This window comes from Phasianus colchicus, chromosome Z (genome assembly GCF_987193195.1).
Source record: "Phasianus colchicus chromosome Z, bPhaCol1.hap1.1, whole genome shotgun sequence".
In the NCBI taxonomy this organism is placed as follows: domain Eukaryota; kingdom Metazoa; phylum Chordata; class Aves; order Galliformes; family Phasianidae; genus Phasianus; species Phasianus colchicus.
In genome coordinates this window covers 19,779,123-19,800,103 of record NC_143476.1, presented here as the reverse complement: position 1 = coordinate 19,800,103, position 20,981 = coordinate 19,779,123, and the positions used below count along the sequence as shown (strand labels likewise).

At 37.5% G+C, this 20,981-nt stretch overlaps 1 protein-coding gene across 1 annotated transcript in view; it reads right to left on the bottom strand.

The window, feature by feature from the left end:
* Positions 1 to 20,981, bottom strand: part of LOC149912684 (uncharacterized) — a 36,158-nt gene that overhangs the window by 5,099 nt on the left and 10,078 nt on the right. The window contains exons 5-9 of the mRNA XM_090132045.1: positions 19,404 to 19,505; positions 16,494 to 16,604; positions 14,852 to 15,030; positions 2,574 to 2,731; positions 1,239 to 1,281 (exon numbers count right to left, since the gene is read on the bottom strand). Of these exons, the coding sequence (XP_089988171.1) occupies positions 1,239 to 1,281; positions 2,574 to 2,731; positions 14,852 to 15,030; positions 16,494 to 16,604; positions 19,404 to 19,505 (593 nt within the window). The remainder of the gene's footprint in view (positions 1 to 1,238; positions 1,282 to 2,573; positions 2,732 to 14,851; positions 15,031 to 16,493; positions 16,605 to 19,403; positions 19,506 to 20,981) is intronic.

Sequence of the window (20,981 nt, the reverse complement as noted above, 5' to 3'; positions counted from 1 at the left end):
AGATCCTTAGTATTCTTTTAAGAAACACTACCAGGTAGAATATACTTAGACATAAATTTGTATCTCATCTAGAAAATGAAGTCAGAAGAAATGCATCTTTGATTGTTTTTATTTTAGAGACACAAGGATTAAAGATAAAGGCTTCCTTTAACTGACTGGAAACAAATCACTATAACATACTGCTGAAGAGTCACCCCGATGCCTTAGGTTAAGAGGAAAAATGAAATAAGTATTTTAAAATACTTTTATTTCTGCATTGTGTTAAGGCAGTTTAGCATTTGTAACATTACTTAATTGTGTTGAAGACTTTATTTCATTTGCAAAAGAATTGGTATTTCTTTTGCTTTGGTATTTATCTTATGTTTCAGCCTCAGTTTCTTTTTGCTAAAAATCCAAATTGGTTCAGTAGCTATATCCATTTAAAAATGATTTTACAGATCAACAGCACATTTTTATAAAAAGGTTGGAGCCAGGAAAGGAGGGGCTTTAACTCCTATGCTTCTAACCCTGGAATTACTAGAACTGGTTTTGCAGCTCCCGATCTGGGGCCAGTCAGGGATTATTTCTATTAAATTACATTGAACAGTACAAGATCTATTTCCTTTTTGCAGCTCAAAAGATCTTATAGCTATATTTCTCCCAGCCACAGAAGCCAGCATTGAGCAGAGCTAAAGAGATGGAGAGAGAAATTCAAATCCATCAGCCACCTCATCTCTCTTCATCTCTTAAAATACAGAAAAGTCAAAAATACCCCAACAACTCTCTTTCTAATAGTCTGTCTGAAGTGACAGCAGATAGCCTCAAAAAACTAGCAATCAAGGCAGGCTTATGGGGAATATCTAAGAAGATAAAGTCCTTCTCTCCTTTTATTCTAAATAGTATTACGCTGTGCAGCACATGTCATAGTGAAAGTCTTCTCCACTGTGCTCATTCTTCTTCCTACCTTCCCACTAGTTTCATTTTAGGTTATATTTCTGTATGAGCTTAAAGCTGCTGATATCTGGAGAGGGAACATTTTGATTCATACCACCATATGGCAGCAAAACATATTTGCTGAAACAAAATAATGTGTGTATATGGCTTTCAGACTGGAGCTGATTCACAACTCAGCTGCCTTCAACAAATGTTTGCAGCTTCCATGTTATTATTTGCACTGGGCCATGCACAAAAATATCTATGGTCTCTCAGTCTTCTGCACAATATATTATACTGTACTTCTCACATAACTAAAGCATTACCTGATGGACAGGATGCACTGCTTTCTCCATAGCCTCCAGCCACCTATAAAATGACCAATAATGAGAATATCTTAGTTTTGTAGAGCAGAATAAGTGTGCGACACCACTTCTTTTAATTCTTGCTGATACAGTCAGCTTTCAAAAGGATGTGCAATTTTCAGGATGCATTCAGGGCTTCAGTATAGAAAACTAGTGGAATAAGTCTAAATAAATACTTCTAACTTGCAGAAAGATAACTTTCAGCTTGCTGTACATCACTGTAATAAATTAGAGCAATACTGACTATAGGATGAAGGTGAACATTTTGTTCATAATTCACCGTGTCAAGCTAAATGATCGTACTTCTGTCATTGTTATAATGTAGATAATAAACTTGTAGAAAGTGTAAAGCATCCTGAAACAGGAGATTACCAAATAAAGCATGAAGTTTGTTGGCAATGTTATTCCTTTTGCACCATGAATGGTATAAAATAGGAATTGAAAAATACCGCAATATGACAGCTGTGGATATCTAAAATACTAAGGTACTATAAAAACATGGGTGGAGAAGTCAACCTTAGAAAATGTCTTCCTACTTCACAGGTTTAGGTTTCAAATAATGCACACTAAAACTATAAGGGAAAAAAGATTAGATTTCACTACATTTTCAAACTAAAGCCTGAAAGTAATTACTTTCTAGTCTTTTGAATGATTTTAGTGTCTTTGTCTGCTATAGTATTTGGGAAATGCATAAATAACATTTTTTGGAGTTTGAAAAAAGCCCAAACTCATTGGATGAGACAAATCTCTTGTCTCATCCAACATGTTTTTGTGGCATATTTAGAATTTTAAATGAAAACATAATGATTTGATAGAATGACAGAAAGGCAAATGGAAGAGGGGATTGTGTTTGTGACTTGCATTGTCCTTGTTGGGCAAAGGAGAGATCATTGGTGAGAAATGAACAATAAGAAAGTTTACATCCACAGGAAGATTTAAGTTTCCATTTGAAATGGTGGAGAAGGTATGAGAATATGTGTAACTTTTTTTTTTTTTTTCCTGGAAATAACTCAAATCATCGGAATTCAGGGAAATGTTGAGGAGAGCATGAATGTTAAAAACTTGTAGAAAAAACTACCTTCTCATAATAACAAAAAAGTAAATTCTGAAAATGAAAAATATTGTTGAAAATTCTGCAAATAAAACCCGGAAAAACAGAAACACCAATCTTCCTATAAATAAATTTTTCTTTTTTTTTTCCATTGATCAAGAAAAGTCTTGTAAATATTCTCCAAAAATCCAGTTGTCCTCTCTCCAAATCAGAATAACAAAACTGTAAAATGAAAGATCGCTTACCTCTTCATTTCTTGGTTAGAAGTTGCACAGAAGTAGAAAATCCTGTTTCCACTTTGAGGTATGCACTTAAAAACAAAGGGTTTACCCAGACTTGTGTCAACACCAATTTCTGCTCCTTCCAACTTTGTTACTCCCAAGGGTCTGCACTTCCCTTCATCCTGTGATTAAAGAGAAGAAAATGCTGTGCCAAAGTTCAAAGCAGAGATGGAATCAGCTCAGGGAACATTCAAAGGTGTAGAAGTTTGTGACAGGCTTTTTTGCCTTTCAAACCATCCTAATTATCATTTGCTCTAATGATCAGTAGCCTCTGTTTGTTTATTTATTTATTTATGCTTTATCAGTTTACGTCTGTGTGCAGAAACCTCACTAGCTGTAAATATTCCAACTTTTGAGCATGGGTTTTTCAAATGTACTGAACCGCTTAGGAACATTGTAGAGTCATCATAGAATCCTACAATGCCTTGGATTGGAAGTGACCTCACAGATCATCAGTTTCCAATCACCCTCCACATGCAGGATTGATAGCTTCTATATCATGTATTAGATCACATTGATCAGGGCCCCATCCAAGCACCTCGAAGGACAGGGAACCACGACCTCTCTGGGCAACCTGTTTCAGCACCTCATCACTCCCTCAGTAAAAAATTTTCCCCCACATCGAATCTAAATCTCTTCTCCTTTAGTTTAGGACCATTCCCCCTTGTACTATCTACTATCTACTTGTGTAAAAAGTTGATGTATACTCTAGTATACACTATCTACTATAGAGTATAAAAGTTTATATATACACACTTGTATACACTATCTACTTGTGTAAAAAGTTGATTTCCCTCATGTTCATATACTCCCTTTAAAAACTGGAAGACACAATGATGTCTCCCCACAGCCTTCTCTTTTTCTGGCTGACCAAGCCCAGTTCCTTCAGCCTCCTTCACAGGAGAGGTGTTCCACCCTTGGATCATCTTCATGGCCCTCTTCCAAACCCTCTCCAAAAGCTCCACCTCTTTCCTGAGCTGGGGGTCCCAGACTTGGATGTATTACTCCAGATAGGGCCTCGTGAGGGCAGAATAGAGGGGGACAATCACCCCTCTCACCCTATTGGCTACCAGAATGCCATTGGCCTGGAGTATTGGAAAACCTACAAAACATGAGGCTATTCACAAAAAAGTGCTACTAGCAATTTGGGTTTATACTGAAAACCTCACTTATATATACAGACAGAGGGAACAAAGGCTTACATTCAGAAAATGGTGTCTGTATTTTAAAAGTCTGGATTTCAGTTCCTTTGTACATTTGCCCTAAATAGAAAACTATAGAATTATAGAATCACCAAGGTTGGAAAAGACCCTCAAGGTCATCCAGTCCAATTGTCCACTATCACCATTATTTCCCACTAAACCATGTCCCTCAGTACAATATCTAAAAGTTTCTTGAACATCCCCAGGGACAGTGACTCCACCACCCCCCTGGACAGCCTGTTCCAGCATTTGAACTCTTTCTTGGAGAAGAATTATTTCCTAATGTCCAATCTGAATCTCACCTGGCACAACTTGAAGCCATTCCCTCTAGTCCTATTGACAGCTACATGGGAGAGAAGGGTGACCCTCACACCAACAAAACTTCACTTTAGGTAGTTGTAGAGAGCTATAAGATCTCCCCTGAGCCTCCTCTTCTCCAGACTGAACAATCCCAACCTCTTCTCATAAGATCTGTGCTTCAGACTCCTCACCAGCTTCACTGTCCTTCTCTGGGCACGCTACAAGGCTTCAATGTCTTTCTTGTAGTGAGGGGCCCAAAACTGATCAACAGTGCTGATTACATACATAGGGATTGCCACTTCCCTGCTCCTGATGGCAACACTATTTTTGATACAATCCAGAATGCCATTGGCCTTCCTGGCCACCTAGGCACAGTGCTGGCTCATGTTCAGCTGGACGTCGACCAACATCCCCGGGTCTGTTTCCTCTACACAGTCTTCCAGCCACTCTATCCCAAGCCTGCATTGCCTGGGGTTGCCATGGGCAAGGTGCAGGACTGAGTACTTGGTCTTGCTGAACTTCATCCCACTGGCCTCAACCTATCAATCCAGCCTGTCCACATTGCTCTGAAGGGCCTTTCTACTGCAGTCAGATACACACTTTCTCCCAACTTGCTGTCTGCTTTCTTCTTCTTCTTTTTTTTTTTTTAATGAAAAGCTAAAGTCAATATAATAGATGAAAACAATCCAGAAAGTCATCAGCTCTGTGTGACCTACTTTACTTACGATATCTTCAGACACAAAATCACACTAGATAGACACAAAGATAGCATAAGCAAAATACACATTCAGGCTCCAAATCTTACTTCTAGTGCAGAGAATAATATGTGCTAGGGCAATGAAGCATTACCCATCAGGATCCTTTCCATCTTCTCTTTTCTGCTGACTGTCCTAGCTTGTGGCCCAAAGGCAAAGGTATTGTAGATGCTGAAAAGACTGTGTGACTGCTGTATTTACACATCCCTATAAACTACTTTTCTAAATACTTTCTATGCTGTCTAGAATTAATACAACCGGAGTTCTGTCATATCAAGAATGATTAATGCCCACTGCTTTCCAATTTAACACATGTGGGAAAAAAATAAGAAGGACCTGAAGCATTCATTGCAAAGAGGACAAAATGTTCTTTGTTGACTGAAAGGCAAACTCTCACCTCTAATCCTGAAACGCCAGAAGTAAAGGGCATTTCTTTTCACTAATGTGTCTATCATGAACTATATCTTGTGAGCATTCCTATGGTAACACTCCCATTGTTACAAAAAGTGCCAAAGCTATACAGCTGAAAAAACATCATAAAAGTTATTTGGTATTACTGTGACCGTAGTGTAACCCACTAATGATACTATCTCTTGGCAACTTAATAAAAGTACAAGAAACTTTCAGAATTGATGGTATGTGCTCTAAAGGTTTGAAATGAACTAGCTCAAATTGTAGCTACTACAACACTCTTCTGCACTTAAGAAAACAGACTTTTTGTTCTCTCAAGGTTGCTATGAGCTATTTCGTAGATACTTGGCAATTCACAAGATCTGACATGGATGGAATCTTTTGGGTAGAGGGCAGAGAGCAAATGCTATGTTGATAAATACTAGTCTAAGAACAACAGAAACACCTGAAGTAACTCCTCCCTTGCAGCTAGTATTTTTTCAGGTGGTCTGAGTTTTAGGGGATTTTTTTCCTGGAAAAAAAAAAAAAAATAGATACACATGAGGCTGAACTAAAGGAGACATAATATGAAAATAGACATCTCCTTATTTTAATGTATGAAAAGGTCATAAAGGTAGGGTATGTAGATTGAGGTGTGTGGGAGGGTGGTCACAGATTTAGTGTAAATACTTCCAGAAAATAAATGACATTCATAGCATTTGCCAGATAATTCACTGCAATTGAAGGATTTTGTTTGAGCAGAGTCGTATTTACTATTCTTGTTAAACTGCTTTGTCTAATAGAAATGGAAAACTGAAAAGATATATGAAGATTTCATGCTATTTGCAGTGAAATAAACAAAAATCAACAGGAAGAACTATGAAAATAGATTAAAATTAAACTTAATGGTACTGCAAGTACTAGTAAAAATGGAATAGAAATAATTGTACAGAAAACAAGAGCAAGTCCTAAAGAAATAATATAAAAAATTTAAAATATAAACTTAAAACGAATGCTGTCAGAAAGCAGAAATGGAAGATTGGCTAGCCTGGGAGATTCTCAGTGGGATAAGCAAGGCAGTCACTCTCAGCTCACTGGCTCAAACTGGTCGGTAATTATTTGAGAAATTTTTAGTGTCTGGACATCTTTTCCTGACTTGTAAAATGTCTTTTTGGATGCACCCTACTTTTCGTAAAGATGACATATCTGCAATGAGACGGGAAAATGACCTATTCTCCTTTTGCTTATTTCCCATTTGCCCAACATTCTTCATCAAAGCTGATGTGATTACAAGCCTCCCTGGCACTCAGTCTGAGGTGATTATCTATTATTTTCTGTTTTTCTCTGCCCAGCCTCTTCCTTACTCACAGTGTTGCTTACTTGGTAGTGTCTCTAAAATCTTGCCCTCCTTATCTCTTTTTTTCTAATCAGTATTTTTTAAGGTAGGCTTATTTTTCCAGATATTTGTTAAATTACTGCTAGAGTCTGTCTGCGTTTCTTCTCTCAGCTGAGCACATGGGATAAACTAAAGTAGAAGAATAGCTAGCACACATCAGGGAACAGAGATCTCTGGACTCCAGATCTGCATGCATGGCTTTTTTCTTTTTTTTTTTTTTTCTTAAATAGAGCTAAATTATCTTGTTTTTCATTTTGTTTTGCTTTAAGCCTTTCATATCCACATTAGAGAGAGTAGCAGCGTACTGAGAAGCAAGACAATAGAGGAAAAAATATGCAAATGTTCCTCTGATTTGAAGGACTTAATTATTGTACACCTAACTACACTGACTGTCAGATGGCAGTCAATGTGGTGGGCTTGTTATGTGACTAATCTTCAAATTTCTTTTGCTGAGTTCGAGTCATTTACTGCAATTCATTGCACAATAGGTAATTAACAGTTTTCAGGACCAAGTCATAGGAAGAACGTAGGAAGACTGGGTTATAGTTTTGAATAATTTGAATCAAGTCAAATAATATATCTCTTTATGACCGTCTGGGGTACAGTATGCAATCTGTTGGTAGTCCAAAATTAACTTATCACATCAGTCAGAAGTATTTAAAATTTATCAATTGAAAGAATACTGCAGAAGTAGTGAAAAAACTGGAGCCAGCATCTAAATTGAAAACTATATCCTGGAGTCATGGGAGTCATGGAAATCGTAGAGAAGAAATCAGTTTGTATACCAGCTCTAAGTAACGTGGCAGCTCCCAGACTGTGATGATAAAGCTCCAAGCAAGACAAAAGAACAAACAGAAGTGGTATCTTTATGAGCAATGGCTCAGGCCTAAATCTATTTATAGCTAAGCCTTTTATATAAAGTGCTTAGGCTTAGCGATGAGCCTGTACAGCAGAACTAAGGACTGAATGTTTATCATAGACTGAAACTGTGAAGGGTCCACACGTGGCAGGCATGGATTTCTTTCTTGTTATAATAATCAGACCCTGTATCTGTCACAGAAAGGAAGATAATTTAAAAGCATCTTTTCTTTTTTCTATTCCATTCTGCTGGGGAAAGTAGAATAGAGCACCTACAAGAAACCAGCAGCATGTACTGTAGATTCTGTGTTTTGTTTTTGTTTGTACGTACACTTTCTTTAATGACCCCAGTCTGAGATATAGAAACAATTGTAGAAAGAAAAGGGAACATTTGAGTCTGCATTTAAATTTTGCCTGTGTGCCTAGGGAGGGCTTTCACTTGTTCTGTAAGGCATGTGTCTAAAGTGATGTGTTTTTATGTGAATTAAGGCAAAACAGAGGACTGGAATCCAGTTGATTAAACATGTTTTGGAAAAGTTGAATGCTATTTAGAATAAAAAGGAATAGCAAACTGTAATACACCTGCCAGGTGTTCTGAATAAGACAGAGGGTGAGAAAGGAAAAATGTACAGACACAAACATATCCTAATGGAGACAACTAAGGAGCACAATTTCTTTTTTATAGTCTCTTCTAGTTAAAGACTACTCAATGAGAAAAGCATTCTTCCAATGAAAAAACTTTGCACTCCTTTGAGTGAGGACAGCACTGTATAATTATCCGAGCAATATTTAATTGCCACCGTGCTGTCTGTGTTAAATTGTGATAAACAGAGGAGGCTAGGTTCTGCTGAGATATTAATGGAACTAGGATTGCAACTTTTAGCTGAACATCTAGATGATATGTACTTGCTGATTAGGCTGGGATCTTTTTTTTTTTTTTTTTGTTAAGACATTTTAAGAAATGTTATAAAATCTTCATTCTCTCCATCCTTTCCTCAACTTTTGCTTAGTTACTCACAGTATGACTGAGGGCTTTCTAGAGGCATTAAACTTTAAAGGCTAAGAAATGCAAATTAAAGTTTGTTTTTAAACTGACAGACATTATTAGATATTATCATCACAAAGTCCAACAGATAGCATGTCCTTCCACCCCACTGCTTCCACTGTGATCGGGAGAGTCTTTTTCACCGATTATGTGTTCTCACAAGAAAATATATTGCAATTTTCTTGCAGAAAGAAAAACCAGAAAGAAAAACCATGATGAACTGTAACTGAAGGCCATTTATCTGAGGGTTGAACTAACTTAAAGATGAATTTGCTTCTTCTTTTTTCTCTCTCAGCTCACTTTGTTGCTACATATGAAGCTCTAAAACAAGCCTTTTCCTTACTGTTAGGACAGCAATTTTCAGCTTTACTACTTTCAACTTAACTGCTCCTACTTGTCCTTATGATATTTCTACTTTTTACTTCCCTACTTTTAGTTTGTTCAAAATGCTAGCAGCAAAACTGTGGTCTCTATCTATTTGTTTTTAATTACTTTTGTTTTATATTATTCTTAGCTGAGGAAATCAAAGAGTGAAATGGAGTAGCTGACAAGTCTAACATAAGCACCCAATGCCAACTGGTATGACTAGAATACATTAGTGCTGGATTTCTGGAAAGTATCATGTCTACAAGGGAGATACTTTAAAACCATATTCTCCTGTTTGGAAGCAGTCATTTTTATAGCTTTGCTTAGATGGTAACATCAGTAATATTTAACTCATATTTTCCTTTTCAGGTACTAGATTGGTCCTCAGTCTCACTCTTCTGTTACCCAGGGTTTATTATGGCATAGGGAGAGGAAATATTTCCTAGGAACATAGTAAGTCATAAAACAGAGAGGACTTGGGATATTGTTACAGACGTGATCTTTTGATGATTCTTCTAACTTTGTAAACTTTTTTTTTTTTTTTTTTTAATCCACAGTGCCACTTAATGACTTCTTTTTTTTTTTTTTTTTAATCAAGCTGTTACAGAAGTATTGAAACTAGGAAATTCTGTCTTTGGATGATAATTTTAGTGGTTTTGTAAATCCCAGCACATAATTAACTACTTCCATGAATGACATCTATACTGAAAAATTTGGGAAATATGTTATTGGCTATGATGCTTTCTTTGTCCTTGTGCTTCCCTATTAAAGATAGAACACTGTTATCACTTCAGCAGTTGCATCTTCATGATAGAGAAATGTGTATTCCATAACTTTCAAATTCCTTATTGACCCACTTGCTCATAGGTCCCAAGAATTCTCTTCTTTATTTTTAATGAATTTGATGTCTGAAACTTTTTTCCTGAAGTCTGTAGCATGTTGCTAATTTTTCAAGTTAGCTGTCGGGTTCTAAAAGATTCTTGATGAGGCAGCTCAGAGCTCTGTGTGAAACCTATTTAACTTGTTGAGCTGATGCTCTACTGCTGTGGCTAGATTGCTTTTGTTATCTTTCTGGTCTAATGTAAAGCTGATTAATTTTTCTTCGTTCTACACAGCAGCATTCACTGAATTGCAGAAGTACAGAATCGCAGAATCAAGTAATGGTTCAGGTTGGAAAGGAACTTTTGGAGATCAGCTAGTCCAACCTATTCAAGCATGTTTTTCAGAATTGTGTCCAAATGGCTTCTGAGTATCTTCTGGAAATGAAACTGCAAAATTTCTGGACAATCTGTACTAGTTCCTAATAGTATTCAGCACAGACATTTTCTGGTGACTTTGCAGTTGCCTTATTGTACTGTGCATGGGTCAGAGCAGGAGACATCACTATCTTTAAAGAAAGCATTAACATGGCTGTACTGGTGTGCTTCCTGTCCTTGAAGAAATGCATAAGCTCAAACTGAAGATAATGGCTTATCTTTGCCTCAGAGTAGGACCAGAGTGTACATTATTTACTCTCTCCTCACCATGTTCAGATAGGTGAAAACTTTGGCACAAAGAGGGAAATTTCATGCTTGAGAAGAAATAGATTATGAAGTGTACAGTGGACCTCCACTGCTGCTCAGTGTAGGCAAAACTGCTATAAATTGTCACAGCTTCACTGATCACAGTAATTTACAAAATCTAATCCCCATGTGGTCACATTCCTGCTATAAGGTGGTAAACAAAGCTGCACGTAGTGTGGTAACACAGCTGTGTTTTACTTGTTTGAGTAAGTACTTCAAGAATCAAGGCCAGTGACAGCATCTACTTGAAGGAAAACAAAATGACCTTGTAGGAAAAGTGATTGAATCTATTGCAATAGCTATCACTTCACCAGTGTATGATTGAATAGAGATGAGGCTGAAACAGCAGAAATTACATAGGCGAATCAATATGTAAAGTGCTCCAGAAACATCAATCACTTTTTTTAATGTATGTGGGAAAAGGAAAGTTCAGGCTGGATAATCTCTGCCTGTAAATAGCAATGATGAGGAAATACAGCTCTTTGTGTTTGTTGGTATGAACTAAAACAGAAGATGGAACAACCTGTCCCTTCTCAATAATGTAGAGTATATACAGATACACAGTTCAGGCATAAATAAAAAGACTGGTTGTGGTCTTACATAGATGTAAATCAGGCATGATCTTGGAATCCCTGCAATTACACCAGTGTAAGCTGTTGTTCTTGTCATGAGCATGAAGCCCTAGTTGAGTTATACCTCAAAACAGAGGAAACTGGTTAGCTTGCTTGACACTGATCTACAGATTATACTGAACTACTATTTCCACTCTTAGTTATTCTTGCCTTCAATCCACTATGTTAAAGAACATCGTATACCCACTAAGTAGAAACATTTGATCTCCTAAGTGAGGTAAGACCTAGAGCATATTGTTTCTAATATAATTGCATAGCTGACATGTTACATAAACGTGTTACACTAGGAACATTATTTGTAATTTTCTTAGAAAAGCCGTGGGATGAACAGCATCTGCACATGTTGCTCTTCTTATGTCCAGAAAGAAATCACACCAAAAGAAAGGAAAAATGCTAAAGAACCCATTTGAGCTTCCTTAACTCATTTGAGCACTGAATCTCTCAGTAGCGAAGAAATGCATTTATACATCAGCACCTTTCTTTCTCTCTTACTAAAGGCCTTTTTGGAGCCCTTTGTGAGGAAAGAAAGTCCTCATGCTTTCAGGAGCTTATTTCAGTCTATTCTGTGGCATCTGGAGAGAGAGCAAGAGCAGCTGGCTGAAACAATAACATGAAAGAATTCAAAAGGTGTTTGAATGGCACTAGTCTTTCATTATGCAAGAAAATACATGGTAATTATGATGATATATTTATGTGGTGCTTTAAATTTATTTGTCCTTTTTAAGCAAAAGGTTTTTAGCATGCTTTCAATGTTAAAATGCCCACTATCAAAACATGACATTGGGATTATCTAGCTATTTTTTCAATGCTTTTTTTTTCAAAGTTCAAGACAAGAATTGCTGGGTTAAAAAAAAAAAAAAAGTAGGCTTAGAAAGAAATGTGTTAGTTGAAAGAAATAAAATGAAAATTTAATTAAATACAAATGAGTATAAAATTATGAGGTAACTTATAATCCTTAATCCAGTTTATATTATGTTTACTGTCTTCAGAATTTATTAATTGATTGAGAAGTGGAGACCATTTAAAAGGCATAACTAGATTTTTTTTTTTTTTACATCTCAGGAATTTCCTCAAACAAGGAAATTCCTAAATGTTTGTGTCCTTTTCAGTGTACAAGTTTTGTTTGTTTGTTTGTTTGTTTGATACCAGAATATTTAATGATGAAACAACAATGACTGAAAGCCAGACTATGTTGTAATATAGAGGGGTTCTGCAGCATAACCTGGGTTAGATAGCTACTACTCGTATTATGGCATATGCAAAAAAACAAAACAAAACAAAAAAAACCTACCAGACTCTGTGCTGAAAATGTCAAGTGGATAAAGAACTGCAGAAGAAAAATCTCTTTCTGTAATTTTTAATTACTTTTCACAAAATGACTTTTATCCTCAGAAGTGACTGGTTTTGATCAAGAAGCTTAAACGTCTGAAAGCCTGTATAATTTCAGTTTGGTTATGAAGCTGCACAGCATCATGTGAATCCTTTTCTTCATCTTAGTGGTACTGCCCATGAAAATCTATGCTAAGAATCACTAAGAGACCAGAATTCATTAGGGGAAAAAAGGGGGTGAGCAGAGATCCTGAACAAGAGAAGGATTTTTCTCATTAAGTCTTCAAAGCACAGGCCTTGGGAAAGCATTGCATCAGCATCTTTCAGGTAAAAAATAATTTTGTGCCTAGGTTTTTACTAAGAGGGAAAATATTTCCAGTTAGAATTTTACAGGATTGGCTCTAGCAAGCATGTAAAAGGGACTAAACAGATTCATATATACATAGATATATAAGCAGTAAAATGAAATATACAGCTGGCTTAGAGAAGGATGAAGTAGGAGAAAAAAAAAATAATGTAAAGGTAGAATTATGATCAGGTGTGAAAAATGTTGTATTATATTCCCCATTATTATCTACTTGTTGAAGTACTCTAAAACTGTCTTACTGTCTAGAATACATTCATGTTTATTATAAATTCACATTGGTATTTCTACACATGTATACCTGTAAGTCCTTCACACAGTGAGTTGGCCAAGAGGTTCTGTGGTCACATGGAAGAGCTCCAAACTATTTTCAGGGCAAGGACTTTGTGCCCTTCTAAGGTTCTCATATGGTTTTTGGTTAAGAGTGGACATTTCAGCACAGTGCAGATGTCAGAGTGTTTTATAGATCTTTTCAAATCGTTGGAGACACTTGTGCTTCTACCTGTTTCTAATCAGGAGATGCCCTTACATTTCACTAGATTTTCTGGATGTTACTTGGGCTTCACCTAGTAATAAATTCCTTACTAGAACAGATTTTCTCAGCTTCACCAAAGTTTCTCAAAACTAATTTAGAATTAATTCCCAATTCATACAATAATACGTATCATTTTTACATGCTCTAAAGGGCCTTAAAGTTCTAAAAAGAACGCCGGCTTTGAAACCAATTTATTTAGTTGTATCGACGTAACTTTCTCGATGAGTAACTTCACCACAAAGCAGCACAAGGGAACGAATTAGGGACTGGAACTGTACCTACACGTGCGCCTGCTTAGCCCCTCACGAACAGCAGCAGCTGTGTGCGATCCAAGCCCCCCACCTGCTGGACGCCGGCTGCAAGCGACGGCTGCAGCCCTGGAGCTCTCCAGCCGCTCCTCGAAAGCCTGGTGTAGCCCCTAGTGGCAAACAGTCCTAAGGGAAGCAGCTCCTTTTTTTTGTTGCTTTTTTTTTGTTCTGTGTTTTTTCTTCTCCTCTCCTCTCCTCTCCTCTCCTCTCCTCTCCTCTCCTCTCCTCTCCTCTCCTCTCCTCTCCTCTCCTCTCCTCTCCTCTCCTCTCCTCTCCTCTCCTCTCCTCTCCTCTCCTCTCCTCTCCTCTCCTCTCCTCTCCTCTCCTCTCCTCTCCTCTCCTCTCCTCTCCTCTCCTCTCCTCTCCTCTCCTCTCCTCTCCTCTCCTCTCCTCTCCTCTCCTCTCCTCTCCTCTCCTCTCCTCTCCTCTCCTCTCCTCTCCTCTCCTCTCCTCTCCTCTCCTCTCCTCTCCTCTCCTCTCCTCTCCTCTCCTCTCCTCTCCTCTCCTCTCCTCTCCTCTCCTCTCCTCTCCTCTCCTCTCCTCTCCTCTCCTCTCCCCTCCCCTCCCCTCCCCTCCCCTCCCCTCCCCTCCCCTCCCCTCCCCTCCCCTCCCCTCCCCTCCCCTCCCCTCCCCTCCCCTCCCCTCCCCTCCCCTCCCCTCCCCTCCCCTCCCCTCCCCTCCCCTCCCCTCCCCTCCCCTCCCCTCCCCTCCCCTCCCCTCCCCTCTCTTCCCCTTTCTCTTCCCCTTCCCCTCCCCTCTTCCCCACTCACCCTCCTCCTTCCCCTTCCCCTTCCCCTTCCCCTTCCCCCTCCATTTTCCCTCACTGATGAAAAACTATGTAGAATGTTTGAGAGTTTGTAGATGACATAACAGGAGAAATGATTTAGGGCATTAAGACTCACTGTACATCTGGAAGATAGCAAATTATGCCACAATAGTAGATTTTGAGAATCGCAGCTGTGAGACTAAATATGAATCCACAAAATCCTAAGAGTTTGTGTGTATGTCTCTAAGTAGGGTAAAAGAAGACAGAACTAGTCAAACAACCTGCTCCATAAGCCATATACAAAAACATTGCTAGTGCTGACATTACTTGGTAAATATTACAAGTCAAGACAACCAGCTGTAAATCTGAGTACAACGCTGATGTGCTTTATAGTTCAGAACACAGCTTCCTCCATCACCAGCCCATCTCCTTACCTTCTTGTGTTTGTAATAGTGGAGATAGCCATTATGCTTCAGAACAAACCACCTCTTCCTCCATCCCTTCAATATTGCTGATTGTGTTCGTTTGTGCAAATATCCTCGACAGGTAGGCCTGGGAGTGTTAGGGTAACGGCTGATATCTGATCCCACCACCATAGTTAGGATATCAGGGCCTAAAATATTACGTGAAAAATGTGAAAACACAGGTAACAGTCTGTTTGAATTCTCCTATGGGATACAGAGCAGAAAGGAGTATTCTACCACTTGCCCTTCTTCTCCTGGTGTAGCTTTTAGAAAAGCAAAGAGTAAAGCAACCTATAAAGGAAATTAAATCATTCCAACATTTCATTTTCCTTTTGTAGAAATCCAGGAATTTAACTCAGTTTGCCTAGAAGACTAGTAACAGAACCAGCTATTAAAAGACACTTCCAGAAATGGTTTTTGTGCTATACTGTTACAAGTCACAGTTCAGGCACTTGCATATTTTATTAGGTTAGAGGAGTGGCTGGATTTCATTACCCAAACGAGTGGGCATTATTTGAAGTTTATTAAAAAATTAGTGATGATCTGAGAATTCTTGAATATTCTTACTCTTCAATGCCCTAGAGTCCATTACTGCTATCTGAGCACCACTGTAAGGAGGTTGGCTGCTGGAGATTAACTTGTGCTAATCTGTCTACTTATCAGCTGGAGAAGGTAAGTGCTCAAGAGAGATGATAGGTCACAGAGTTGTCTGAAAATGTGGTACTGTTATCAACAGCGTGGTACCATTTTATCATATTAGCTGATACTATCAACACAGCTATGGCTTTTACCCTAGAGACCTGAAATTCTGACTGTATCAGATACTACTTTACAGCATGCTGCAATGCATTAAAAAGGCTTGAGAACTGTGACTATAACACATTTTCATTTGCCAAATATTTGCTGGACTTATCTTCTGGGGACATTTGACTTAGGAAACGCTGCATGTGTGCCAAGATTCAGGCCAGGGGGTTTCTCTTGAAGGAGTTAAAAATACCGTGTAATTAGAGATTTATCTATAGAAAGACTTGACAGGTTCTTCTTAAATGTAACAGCGTGAATGGCACTTCTAGAATTAAAGAACTTGGTATGTGTCAAGATAAATTTGTCCCTGTCTTGTAAAAGCATTTTAACGTATTGAATTTCCCAAGAGCCCTTGTCAACACCATATCTGGGATAAATAAAAGAAGTACAGTGTCCTGACTTTCAGCATTCAAACATGAGTATCTCTGGGCTTTGTCAACTGAGCTTGAAGAAGAATATGCAAGTTCTGTATCACTGAAACTTTGTTTCTTTGATGTTCCAAAACAAACAAACAAAAAAAAACGCCTCAGTGAAATAACTCCTGATTGTCTACAGGTGTAAGATACACTGAAATACCATTGAACCAAGCTGTGAGTTCTCTCCCTGAAGAAGCATAAGTAGAGTATCGGTATCTCTGCAGCCATTTTCAGGACTTTCGCAGTCACCTTCTCTAAGGCAGGAAAACTGAAAACATTACTGCCAAATACACTCTTTGGGGAATATTTTGTCAGTATGCCCATCCTCTGTTGTATTCCTAGCAAGGTCTAGATAAATAAGGTAATGCTATTCACAAAGATCCCAAACTTACCTTTCCTTGCCAGATTGGCAGCTTCTGAATGTGGCATGCTAGTGACATCAGTTCCATTGACTGCTATCAGAATATCCCCAACCTGAAGACCTGCTTCTTCAGCTGCGCTGTCTGGAGTCAAAAAAAAAAGTATTTTATTTAGACTTAATATATGAAACAAAGCAATATTTTATAGCAAAGCAATATCTGTGAGATCAGTCAAGAATTCTGCCTGGTAGCCTTAGTGGCTTAGTTTGGAGTAAGTAAGTTTTCCTGAGCAATATGCTAGTGGTCTGTAAATGAAATCTCAGGATTTATGTATGGATTCAGAACTAAAAAATGACTGACAGAGGAGAGATGTCCTTTAAGAATTCTATTAGGACGCAGATGCTTTTAGAGGCAAAAAGGCATTTCAAAATCGGAAGGGTTTGCTCTAACCTGCAAACAAAGCATTGCTCTGTGAAATCAGTGGGAAAAACATTCCTTATTCAAGTCAGCTTTGGATTTAAGACCAAGAAATAACCTAAGATTTCTTTCCGTGCTGATTCCTAAATAATTGTAATGTATTAAGGAGGAAAAAAAAAAAAAAAAAAGCAAAACTTCTTTGGAAAATATTTTTCTTTACCTATGTTACTTAATTATTACTTTTTAAGAAAAGTTTATGTACCCTGTTGTGCAGTAGATGTGATTGTTCAGCGTCTTTCTGAGGATGCTTAGAAATTGTAGGGAACAATTAGTAAAAGCTCAGTAAGGAACAACAGGCACAAAGAAGCTGTGGTTCACTCTCATGTGATACAAATAATTTGCAGATCAGACATTCTGCTTTCTGCTGGCCTCGAGGACCGCATGCAAGACTTTATGGTCATGAATGATCTTTAAAATATTATAAAAATATTCTCACTTTAATATAAAAACAAAAAGGAATATAGATGAAGGTTTTATGACTGTTTTAATGAAATGTGTAATATATTGAGAAAACACAAATATACTAAAATTTGTCTGTAAAAATGATCTTCTTATTTTATTTAAAAGCAACCTCACGTGAAGGCAAAACATGAAAATAAACTTAATAGGAATGATATGCAACATGATCACCTGTTTTGCTATGTCTAATTTTAATTAGTAGTTTATAGGGTTAAGTTGGTAAGTATTAGAGCTGAAAAATTACTTTCTCAGCCTCATGGTAAACCATTTTTCATTTTTCAAGATCATGTAGTCTTAAAGGCTATAAATTAAAATAATTCAAAAAATTATACTGGAGTAAAATTATGTACTTGTTTCAGGATGAAACATAGTTACTATTTAATCTCAGTAGGTCTTTTGCATAGTATTCTGTAGGCAAAGATTTTTTTTTTCAGATTTACATTTTTGCAAGACTTCAACTGTTAATGGAAACTAATGATTCATATAGATTCATATAGATAAAAAGAGAATGGTCTCTAAGATACATTGGCAAAAACCTGTTTATTTTCATGTAGGTTGCAGTAAAGACTCCTATACAAAAAATAGACACAACCATATAGAAAGTAAGAGAACCACCTCCTAAATTTCCTTTTTTTCTTTTTTTTTTTTTTTAATTTTTAATTGATTTGTCCTTCATGAGTTCTCTTCTGGACTGAAGACTGACTTTTTAGTATTTAATAAGCTGAACAGTGCAGAAAGTTGGAATGACTTTTAGAACTGAGCAGGAACATCCTGCACAATGCATGGTTAAGATGTAAATATAAAAATGTTCAGATCTTAAGGGAGTGCACAGGTTTCTAACATATATCTTAAAAAGTGTTATGTATTAGTATCATACTGACCTTTTCAGATGTCTTTTTTTTCTCTCTACATGTAGTTCCCTTGCTTAGACTTTTGACTTCTCTGATTTTCTCTACTGAAATTTAATAGCTCAGGATTAAGTTTTTGCATGTTAAGTTAAAGTGTTCATAGGCCTGTGATGTTCTATTCTACCATCATGGCCAGGAAGCTGGACAGCATGCGATGTAGCAGAGCTGTTAGTAGGGATCTGACTTGTTAGAAGGCATTTATGGTTGTAGAAATTTTCAGAATCTCCCATGCTTTCTGCTCCTTTAACTCTACTTCATCCATCCTGAGGTGCAGTGAGCAGCAGATCAAACAGTACTCCAGAGTGAATCAAGGGTATAACAGCAATACAAGGCCTTGTCTTTTATTCTCACTGCTTTTGCAGATGGGAGCAACATTCAGTTTTCTTTCTAAACTGCCATTACACACAGAGCTGAAGATTTCAGAGATCTTGCAGTGGTAAGTTCCATGATCTCAATCTTGAGTGTAACTGCCAACGTTATGTTCTGCATCATTCCTATCTATGGATATTTACCTTTGTTAAAATTGATTTGCCACTTTTTTTGTGTTCATTCACACAGTTTTCCGAGCTCTTTCTGGTTTCTCACCATGACCTGACAACAGTACAGAGCTTTACATGCCACCTTGTCAAGGTTTGTAGATGGCTTATTAGAAACCCATCCAAGCATAACTGTCCCCAGCTAATGACACTTTTGAAAGTGTTAGGAGAGTGACTGCATCCTGTGTTTCATTCTAAAGGCCAGTTGTCATTAAAAGATGTCAGCCCCAAAATGTTGTAGATAGGGTCTTGAGAGAGGTTAGGTACAAACACTTGTATGAGGTATAAACTGGCACTGAATGCCAACAAACAGCATAGTGCTATTTGCCTGTAGACAAACTGGGTCTCTAAGATAGCATGTCATGTCTTGTTCAAGTATGTTGTATTAAACAACTTACATCCACCAATTATGGAAATGGTTTACATATATATATATATATACAATGCACTATTATACAACAAATGCTGTCATTTATGCATACTGTAATACTATAAATATTATATCATTAAATATCATAAATGTATTTTTGAAACAGAATTTAACTGGTATAAGCACAACTTACTTGTGTCAACTTCAGTCACAAGAATAGGCTTTGAGAACTGGATCCGGAATCCCCACGGGTAGTTTCCAGTTCCTTTAGCAATCTTCACTGTTCTTTCACGAACTGCAGAAATTGGAAAAAGAGATCCCTTTTTCTCTGCAAATAAAATTCAATTTAAATACGAGCAGCCTATTTTTAAACCTTGTAATCATGAGCACTAGAAGCTACTGATTCTGCAGATGACTCGGATGGCCTGGCATCAATCCTAGCTATTTGGTACTGCTTCTCTGCCAGTCGGTACTTCCTCACACCATGACAAATAGAATACAATACAACTTAAGGCAAAGACAAACAGCACAGATAAAATCTGCTTTCCTTTGAAGTTTAAGTTATGTGGCTGGACTTAGTACTTAAGATGCAGAGAAGCTGTCACATGATCCACTACACTGACCACAATTTGGGAGAGAAAAATACTCTTGCTCTTTGTAAAAGGAATGTCAGACCTCTAAGCTGCAAACAGAAAATACACTATAAATTTTCAAATCTATTTATTGTAGAATCACTCTTTTTCCATTTAAGAAGGTCTCTATCTTTTGGTTATCAGTTTACTTTTCTTTTTTACCCGCTCTTCTCTGTTTCTGCTCTACTCTCACTGCCCCTTAGTACTAATCTACTATCAGTGTCTGTACACATGTGAAATGCTGAGTTAGCAAAAATGAAGACAGAATCATCTTCAATGAAAAGGGAGATCAGGGTTTAATTTTCTGCTTAATGGTTCAACTTTTTCCTGTTGTCTACTATTAGTAGTATGTCTTAAATTGTTTGACGTGTTAGTAAATGTCATAGTGATGAAATGCTTCTGTATAAATTTGAATTCTCTTTTGATCATTTGAATGTTTTAGTGGGTTTATTTAATGGAGGACAATTGAATAATAAGTTATGATGTTGTCATGGTTTTGTGTTTTTTGGTTTTCAGTATTCCACATCATAACATCATGAGTGCACTGGGAATTAAAGTGTTAATGCTCCAATTCCAGGTACCTATCCCTATACATTACAGAAGTCATGGGATCTGACCCTTCCGGGTGGGGCGGTCTCTTACTGCCTGGCAGTGGGTGCTGGAGGTGCTTTCCTAGCTGTTCCAAGCTTTTTCATGTTTGACTCGGTCTCAGGAACTCTCTCTCTCCTATCTTATTTGATTTATTAGTCTCAATTTCAATTAGATTGTATTATATTGTGCTATCTTGCATTCCAATGTTGTAGTTAGTAAAATAACTTTTCCTCCATAGATTGTTTCTGCTGTTTTTTTTTTTTCCTTCCTTGAGCTCAGCTTCTATCTCCCTATCCCTTTTACCTTTCCCTTCCCGTTTTGTGGGGCCAAGGGGGACCTAGGGGCCTACTGCCCCCCTGTCACAGGCATAGATTGATCTAGTTAACTTTGTGACAGATGTCTGTTTCATCTACAACTTGTGTAATGTTTGTAAGATATAACTACTTTGAAGGTTAATTTACTAGCTGGCCAGTTGATGTTACGTATCCGAAAGAGCACAGATACTTCAACATATACTTTAATTATCGTTTTGAACTTCTGAGCTCTCC